Genomic DNA, 10000 nt, shown 5'->3' with positions numbered 1-10000 from the left:
GTTTATCCTACTAAATCAGCTCAATCAGAGATGACACGGTACTCATATATATGGCAATGGCCAAAGGACATGTAAGCCTCAACTTAACTGGGCGAAGATTACTTCGCGAACTTTCTTGCAAGAAGCTTTGGCACTGAATGTTCGGTAAATATGAATGTGGTAAGTCTTCGCGAAGTGTACTTCGGGCTCAAATAATGACCGCTTTAACATAAATTGGCAAATCAATACTGGGCAAGAAAGACAAGGTTCATCGTCTATAATATATATACAAGCAAGGGTGAGAGAACATTATCCGCTGTGCGGAAACGGCATTTATTTGGCTGATCAGGAAGGCGAATAACGACAATGTGGCGTGTTCCCAGACCAGGAAGCCGTTTGGGAGATCACAGTCGCTGAACTCTGCGGCCACAACCAGTGAGGTACGTGTGTGCCGATGCTTTAAAGGCTCACTTCGCCTCGTGAACATAGTTTGCTTCACTGTCTGAGAGCTGGGCAGGCTTTTACAAGGGATGGCTATCCCTCCACTTGGTCACATACCAAACATGAACAGCCTGGTTGCTCTCTCTGTACAGTCGTATGTTTTTTTTAAAGAATTAATTCCGAAATGGCACTGGTCACAAATCAAAAACCTGCTGCTTGCTGTGGTGAGTTGAAATTGTTTGATCAACTAATTTCCGAAAAAGGCACCCAGTGCTTTTTTACGAAATTAATTCTAAAAAATACAAACAAAATACCACTGAACAAAAAAATCCTCCGGGCTGTTCACTTTTGGTATGTGACCAAGTGGAGGGCTGCATGTATTATCCCACAATAAAGCCTGGGACAGTGAAGCGAACTGTTTTAACGAGGCGGAGTGGGCCTTTAAACTTCGGTGGCCACAACGGCCTTGAGGCTGGGTCTCTCTTGCCATCAATCTATGCTAGATGTAGGAGGGATGCAGTGGTATGTGACGAATATCCGTCCACGGTTCACAGAGCAAACTGGCCATTTATTCTATGAGAACTAGCCAACTATTGTGTGCGCGTCCCGGATAACTCGTCATTAACACTCTGTTTTGACAAGGAAGATATAGCCATTTACTCGACGTTGTGGAAAGGAAAATACTAGCCATTTATTTTCTGTTGTTGCAAGGATATACTAGCAACTTATTCTCTGTTGTTGCAAGGACATACTAGCACCTGACCCTAGATAGAGCCGGATATGGCAAAGGGAGCGATGTAGTGGAGATGGGCACCGCCCTCATAAAGCTGGCTTTAGACAAGTTGAGACCTGGAACATCTCGCTCTCCTACGATCTAAAATAGGCATGGGAATAATTTTATAGTAACCTTCATGTTTACACAAGTAACAATTAAAACATTCATATACTTGTCTATCCAACAACCCCCCCTCCCCCCATCCCGGCCCTTTCTCTCTATCCCCCAACCAATCTTCCAATCACCTATCCATCCATTCATTCATCAACCTATTCATTTCAATAAAAAATGTCTGCAAACTCCCGCCCACCTTGACCAACGCGCCAGCCGTGATGACCGGAATCTCCCAGCGCTTGGTGAACCGGGCAATCGGGGCCACCGCATAATCACACGCCGGCCCTAAAAACACGTTGGCCGTTTTCTGCGTGTACATGTCGATGGCCTCCAGAGGACCGTCAGTCTCCGAACACTTGGAGTCGCGGTAGTCCGCCTGCACTGTCCAAGCGGGTAGCAGCTGATTCTTCTCGATGTGCTCCAAAGCGAACTCCACGGCGAAGCGAGTTCTGGGTAAGGACCAGAAGTACGTGTTGTTGCAAGGCAGGATGACTCCGAAGGTGATGTTCTTGTTCTCTTGGCAAGAGCAGGGATGAGCGAGGAAGAGGAAGAGGAAGAGGAGGAAAGGGGTTGCTAAGAGGAGGAGGGGCAAGGGGAGGGTGTGGGGAAGGGGGAGGGGGAAACTTGGGGACTTGCGTTCGTCCATGGTTTCCTTGGTGGGTAAAATCCAAAAACCTTGGCTGGCCTTAATTGTTCTTTCACGATGTTTCAGCCATTCACATGCTTGATGAAGATGCTGCGATTCTTGCTGTTGATTTCATGTCGCAGCCTTCCAATAACATACGATTGAATTCTCTCGGAGAAGTCACAGAAGATAACATGATTCACCCTCAAAGATGTTCTGATAATTGCGAGGTCGTATTCCGTTTGCAATTTGTGAATGCATCGGCGAATAGTCAAACGATGGACGCTCCTTGAAGATATAAGTACTCCAAACGAATCGGAAAATATCCACCAGACTGCTTAACACTGTCACAATACAACAATAAATCAAACAACACTGCTATCGTTGACAAAACGATGATGTTAACGATGCATGATCATCGATTTCCCAAAAATCCAATCAACGTGGGCAACATAGGCATCATGTGAAGCTCACGTCACAACATGTGCCCATGCCTAGGACAAATGGTATCACTCAAGCCGCTTGTTAATGGGCCTGAACCAAAACAGCCGTTGTCTGCATAAAACGGCAACATAGACAGTGTACATCCATCGATAGTAGCAACGTACCTACACGGAAGCTGCGATTTCGAGTGCAGTGCGCCCATTGTCAACGGTTACGTGATGGGTACGCAAAGCATAGTGATCTGTTGGAGGTTGAGAGACATCACCCGACACGATAGTACATTATTATTCCCTCACAGCATCAGACATAATGTTATGTTTGCTTTCTATCAGGGTATTATCACGGGCAGTGGCAGATATATTTTAGGCCATGGAATTGTCTCCGCAAATCCAACGTTTTTTTGCAGCGAGTATTCTGTAGCAACATTGACGACGAAGAACGCTAGTAAAAATGATCCTGTTCATGTATTCAGAAAATTAAATAAATATATATAAATACCTCTAAAGCGTCTTAGTTTTGTATATTACCTTGCCGTGTCCACCTGTAGATGTGCTTATCTCCGCACTTACGTTCATGTATATAATATATAACCTCTTAAGTAGCGGCCCTGCCACCTTCGTCCCGTATGTGCGTACGTAGGTAACAACCAGCTAATTCACCCTTGTATGCTCACTACCTACATATCTTTCTACTAGATCTACAACCAATATAATTATACTCCCCAGCCCCCCACCCCCCTCCCTCCGCCCTACACCCCCCCCCCCCCTCCGCCCAGAACTTAAACCCTGCTGCCCCCCCCCCCCCCCACACACACACACACGTTGTGTGTAACAAGCCATGTGCGTGCCACTGACGAAAGTCTCTCTCAACGGTTCTGCGGAGTCAACGTGTTTAAACTGTGCACACAAAAAAACAGCGTTCTTACTGTTCTCTTTAAGGAAAAAAAAAACACGCTTCAAGTGCGACTTTAGTTCAGGTTTGAGCCAAAAGCTTTGATTTTATCCTTGGCTTAGTTTGAATTAGTAATGTTAGCTCTGCACTGCGGGTTGAAGCCTTATGTCACAGCTTGCATCTCCTACTGGCATGACGATTGCTCAACACTTTCAAGTCATCTTCAAAGCGTACACTTTGCATCGATCTCAACGTTCAAACACTGACAGCCACACAGGCACGCATGCAAACATATTCACACACGTACACGCATGCACATACAGAACCACCGCCGACTGAAAATCAATGTTCGGTGTAAAGTTTGGACAGGATGTCCAATCACATTTCAGAACTAAATGCACAGACGAGGAGATGAAAAAAGAACTGCCCTGAATGACAACGATAAAACATACCATTTAAATATCAAATCAATGGAAACTTTGAGTACACAACGATACGCAAAAGACAAAAACATATTCTTGATCTGATCGGCTATTGTTTGTCTTTAGTGTCGGCAACCAATTACAATGACATACATACTGCGGGAGCGAAACACGAGAGCTTTATTTTCAACATATTTTGATATCGAAAAGTCAACGCATTACTGAGCTGAATTATTTTTCTTTTGATAGTCTCATTATTATATATGTTTGTCCACCCAGTCCAAAGACAACTAGATCGATGTACTTGTGTTTTGTTTTGTCTGTAAGTGTAATTATATATATAAACATTCCACAAACTAACCTTTCTTGTTTATGTTTGTTTATTGGTGTGTGTTTTTACACCCCCGGTATAGGGGTGTGTATAGGTTTCGCTCGATGTGTTTGTTTGTTTGTGTTCGCATATAGATCTCAAGAATGAACGGACCGATCGTCACCAAACGTGGTGAACAGGTTCTATACATTCCTGAGACGGTCCTTACAAAAATTGGGACCAGTCAAACACACGGTTAGGGAGTTATTGGTGGATTAAGATTCTACAAGGACTTATAGAGGCACATATTAATGGTCAAAGGGAAATAACCACACTTGTTAGCAGTGCCTGCTCAGTTGGTGGCAGTGAGAATGCTAAGGACGGGGGTGTTTTTCCTACCTCGGAGGAATTTCTTGTTTTCCTTCTCATTCCTGATTTTAGAACGTTTGTTGTCTGTCTGGTTCGGATTTTTATTTTCAAACATCCCTCGCACCCTGGCCAAAAATCGTCAACCATACTTCTTCAACTCTTTTCAGCCAATCGCAATCATCAATGCATGCCCCTGACATCCTTCCACAAATGTGTATCGTCTGTTACACCATTGCTGACACAGCTAATCACGTACCACGGAATCAACTGTTTGCCTCAGTGTCAGAGAGTACAATCAGCCGTCAAACCAGTTAGCATGCGAATCGACCTAAACTCGCACTGGAAACCAATATGCAACGTATCAGAGCGGTCTTGCTGACTCAGCGAATAAATGCCTCAACGCAGAAGTTTATCTCTGTTTGTTCTTTCTGTGCCGTATAGTATGATAAGCGTCAAATCAGTCTGCTTGCGTGCCAACCCAAACGCGCCCTGTATTATCTGCAAACAAAATGACATCGTGTCACTCTGGTGTCGCTATTCCGTTGTGACTTGTACTAGTAATAATGAATGACATCAGTGTCTTTCTTTCTTTCTTTATTTGGTGTTTAACATCGTTTTCAACCATTCAAAGTTATATCGCGACGGGGGAAGGGGGGAGATGGGATAGGGGAAAGGGGGGAGATGGGATAGAGCCACTTGTTAATTGTTTCTTGTTCACAAAAGCACTAATCAAAAAATTGCTCCAGGGGCTTGCAACGTAGTACAATATATGACCTTACTGGGAGAATGCAAGTTTCCAGAACAAAGGACGTAACATTTCTTACATACTGCTTGACTAAAATCTTTACAAACATTGACTATATTCTATACAAGAAACTCTTAACAAGGGTAAAAGGAGAAACAGAACCTGTTAGTCGCCTCTTACGACATGCTGGTTAGTATCGGGTAAATTCTTTCTCGTCCCAACCAATATGGGACTCCCCCTAACCCGCGGGGGGTGACATCAGTGTCATGTTAAGGACAAAGTACCCTTTTTACTTTCGTTATTATGTATACAACAAAAACACCTATCACGCGCTAAAACCATCTCTGTTTGCCCAGATACAATTACTAATGTTTGGTCTTCCCAACCCCTTCTCCCAATACAATATACCAAGATACGTCCTGAGTTTGTTTTTCGTACCAGGTACCCTACTATGTATGTGTTTAGTTAAAGTTATATTTCAAGCGGTTCCCGGCGGGGGAAGCGAACACACAAAATACGGTGGTTGTAATTAAAATATTGGCTGAAGAATGTGTTTAACAAACAGGACAACCGTTAGTTTTTGCTCTCTGCGCAACATGTGTGTTTTGAATCCTTTAACTGTGCCTGCAAATTCCACAATACGCCAGCGGTACATTCTTGGATAGATCTATGAACACAGACTTAATTGTCTAGTCATGTAAATTCCTGGTACCAAAAAGTTAATTCTAATGTTCGATTTACACTTCATGGCAATTTGTTCATAGCTTAACTATTTTGAAGTACGCACGGCTTAAATTGTACGGTAAAAAAACCCCACCTAAGCACCAACCCACGAGCTCAATCTTTGCAGCCATGGGGTCGCCTTCACGCGGCGGGAGTATTTCCACAGAGCTACCCCACCCCTTTGCTTCTCTTCTTTTGTCTTATTTCTGCCTTACCAGTCCTTTCACCTATATTTCCTTCCAAGAAAACTCTCCCTACTATTCCCTGCAGTTTTCCAATTCTTTTCTTGTTGTCTTATTTCTACCTGACTGGATCCATCACCTTTATTTCACTTACCAAAAGTCTTCTTTTCCACATCCTTATTTCTCTGCCCCCCGCATGTCGTAAGAGGCGACTAACGGATTCTGTTTCTCCTTTTACCCTTGTTGAGTGGTTCTTGTTTCGAATATAGTCAATGTTTGTAAAGATTTTAGTCAAGCAGTATGTAAGAAATGTTTAGTCCTTTGTACTGGAAACTTGCATTCTCCCAGTAAGGTCATATATTGTACTACGTTGCAAGCCCCTGGAGCAATTTTTTGATTAGTGCTTTTGTGAACAAGAAACACTTAACAAGTGGCTCTATCCCATCTCCCCCCTTTCCCCTATCCCATCTCCCCCCTTTCCCTCGTCGCGATATAACCTTCGTGGTTGAAAACGACGTTAAACACCAAATAAAGAAAGAATCTTTGCAGCAGAAATCCTCGACACAGAAAGAACAATGTTCCACACACAAAAAACTGCTTGCACTGCCGATTCACTTGTCAACACTCGCACAAAAGAAACAAAAATCCCCCGTCACGCACAAAACCTCACACAAAAAACTGCTTGCACTGCCGATTCACTTGTCAACACTCGCACAAAAGAAACAAAAATCCCCCGTCACGCACAAAACCTCACACAAAAAACTGCTTGCACTGCCGATTCACTTGTCAACACTCGCACAAAAGAAACAAAAATCCCCCGTCACGCACAAAACCTCACACAAAAAACTGCTTGCACTGCCGATTCACTTGTCAACACTCGCACAAAAGAAACCAAAATCCCCCGTCACGCACAAAACCTCACACAAAAAACTGCTTGCACTGCCGATTCACTTGTCAACACTCGCACAAAAGAAACCAAAATCCCCCGTCACGCACAAAACCTCACACAAAAAACTGCTTGCACTGCCGATTCACTTGTCAACACTCGCACAAAAGAAACCAAAATCCCCCGTCACGCACAAAACCTCACACAAAAAACTGCTTGCACTGCCGATTCACTTGTCAACACTCGCACAAAAGAAACCAAAATCCCCCGTCACGCACAAAACCTCACACAAAAAACGCATGCACAAAAACAGTGCGCACAGTATACCGACGATCTCACACAGGACACAACAGATGACTGTTTCTTCCGTCGATGGGCGATTTTTCAACCCCACGCGGTAACAGATGCAAATAATAACTTCCGTGTGATGAAGTGTGAAGTTCTTTTAAACGGACGCCGCTCACACCATCCCCACAAAACGAAGTGAACAAATCGCTGCACAGGAAACCGTCGAACACTGACAAAACTGACAAAAATCACTGCTCACTCCTCCAATCGGCAAACTGAATAGCAAGTGTCAAGAATGACCTCCGAATGATGAAGAAAAATGCACGGCAGCTCAAAACCTCTTGACAAAACAAAACACAAAGTGAAAAATCGCTACACGCGAAACCGACGAACACTGACAAAACTAACACAAAACACGGTGGATTCCGCTAATAGACAAGCTGATTGGGAATTGTCAGCAAAATTAACTTCGTGTGATGTAATCAAATGCATTGATACTTAAACGGACGCTCAAAACAACGTGAACAATCGCTGCCGCCGAAACCGACGAACACTGACAAAACTCAACACAAATCAGCACTCACTCCTATTATCGGCAAACTGAAAGGCAATTGTCCGCAATGACCTTCGTGTGATGTAGAAAACTGCACGTACTTTTAAACAGACGCTCAAAACATCCCGAAAAAATAAAGTGAAAAATCGCTGCACTCGAAACCGAAGAACACAGCCAATAGCAACGCAAAGCACCGTTGATTCCACCAATAGGTAAACTGAATGGCAATTGTCAGCAATGACCTTCGTGTGATGGAGACACATGAAACTATTTTTAAACGGACACCCAAAACCTCTCCACAAAACAAAGTGATGAATCGCTACACGCGAAACCGTCGAACACTGACAAAACTATCATGTGTCACTGTTCGCTCCTCCAATCGGCAAACTGAATAACCATTGTCAGCAGTGGCCTTCGTCAGTTCGTGCATGGGATGTAGAAAAATGCTCTTTTTTTTAAACGGACGCTCAAAACATTCCAACAAAATAAATTGAAAAATCGCTACACACAAAAGCGACGAACACTGACACAACTAACACACATCACTGCTCACTAGTCCAATCGGCAAACTGTGAATAGCAATTGTCAGCAGTGACCTCCGTGTGATGTAGAAAAATGCATGTATTTTTAAACAGACACCCAAAACCTCTCCACAAAACAAAGTGAAAAACCCACGCGAAACCGAAGAACACTGTCAAAAGCAACACAATGGCAATAGGAAAGTTGTACGGGAATCGTCAGCTAAGATCTCTGCTTGGTGTGGACAGATGCACGGACGCTCAAAACCTCAAAACAAAACAAAATGAAAAATTGCCACACGCAAAACCGACAAACACCGACAAAAGCAACACAAAACGCTGTTGATTCCGCCAATGGGCAAGCTGTAAAGGAATCGTCAGCATTGACCTATGCTTGGTCTGGACAGATGCATGCGTATTTAAACGGAGCGCACCAGCTGCGAGAGGGTATAAGCTATATTCATGGCATTGCCACTTAGTGACGGGAACAAAGGAACCTGTGCTGTGAGGTGTATGGACTGTCTATACAGTGAAGGGAACAAAGGAACCTGTGCTGTGAGGTGTATGAACTGGCTATACAGTGACGGGAACAAAGGAACCTGTGCTGTGAGGTGTATGGACTGTCTATACAGTGACGGGAACAAAGGAACCTGTGCTGTGAGGTGTATGAACTGGCTATACAGTGACGGGAACAAAGGAACCTGTGCTGTGAGGTGTATGGACTGTCTATACAGTGACGGGAACAAAGGAACCTGTGCTGTGAGGTGTATGGAGTGTCTATACAGTGACGGGAACAAAGGAACCTGTGCTGTGAGGTGTATGGATTGTCTATACAGTGCAACCTCCCTTTTAAGACCTAACAAACAAATCTGAGAAAATCAGGTGTTGAAAAAAGAGGAAGTCATCTTGTAAAATGGGGGTACTTTTAGAGGTTATCAACAGAACATCTGAAAACAGGGTCTTAAAATGGGGGAAGTCTTAAAACGGGGGGGGGGGGGGGGGGGGAATCCGGCTTAAAATGGGGGTTCCACTGTATACACACGCGCATATAATTATATAGTTATTGGTAAATACTGTGGCTGCCTTTATGTTCAACTACTTCCTCTTCTTCTCAGTCTAAACAGTATCTGCCTGATCAGTGATCCTCCAAGTAGATCTACCCCAGTCTCTTTTTTCGTCACAGCTAGTCTGTCTGTCTGCCTATTCTTAACTCTCCGGCTCTTTCCGTGCCAAGTAATGTCTGTCTCTTCTTTAACTCTCCGTCTGCATCTACAAAAGCCCCCCCCCCCCTCCCTGACCTCTCAACGCCCAACCCTCTGTTTTTCTTTCTCCGGTTGCTTCACCCACTCTCTTGTTTCCCCTCCGTCCACCCACCCACCCACACCTTCTCTGTTTCGAGAGAAGCGCATTGGAGAGCAAACATATCCGAATCATTTGTAAGCTGTTGAACACAGGAACTTGACGATAATTATGCACAGTCATATTCTGGTAGCGTCACCATTCTAAAAGTGACAGTAAATCTGTCGAGAGTTCACGGATATGAATAAAATGTATATTCCACGTTGACCAAGTTAACCCCACGTCTCTCAGAAGTATGCGAGGTAATTGTCCGAATTAATCAGCATCCACTACTGACTTTTGCCACTTCACTCAGTCTGATTCTAGCACCAGCTCGACTTCAGTCTATTTTGAGCCCCTGTAGGCGGAGAAGGAGGAAGAAAAGAAGAAGAAGTAG

General features: G+C 44.0%; 1 protein-coding gene across 1 annotated transcript in view; it reads right to left on the bottom strand.

The window, feature by feature from the left end:
- The window catches only part of LOC138963646 (atrial natriuretic peptide receptor 1-like), a 44411-nt gene extending 41585 nt beyond the window's left edge, over positions 1–2826 (bottom strand). The window contains exon 1 of the mRNA XM_070335491.1: positions 1506–2826. Within this exon, the coding sequence (XP_070191592.1) occupies positions 1506–1955 (450 nt within the window). The 5' untranslated portion in view covers positions 1956–2826. The remainder of the gene's footprint in view (positions 1–1505) is intronic.
- Between the last annotated feature and the right edge of the window lie 7174 nt (positions 2827–10000).

Source organism: Littorina saxatilis, linkage group LG4, assembly GCF_037325665.1.
Source record: "Littorina saxatilis isolate snail1 linkage group LG4, US_GU_Lsax_2.0, whole genome shotgun sequence".
NCBI classification, from domain to species: Eukaryota; Metazoa; Mollusca; class Gastropoda; order Littorinimorpha; family Littorinidae; genus Littorina; species Littorina saxatilis.
Note: the sequence above shows the minus strand (reverse complement) of the source record. Positions and strands in the feature narration are given on the sequence as shown.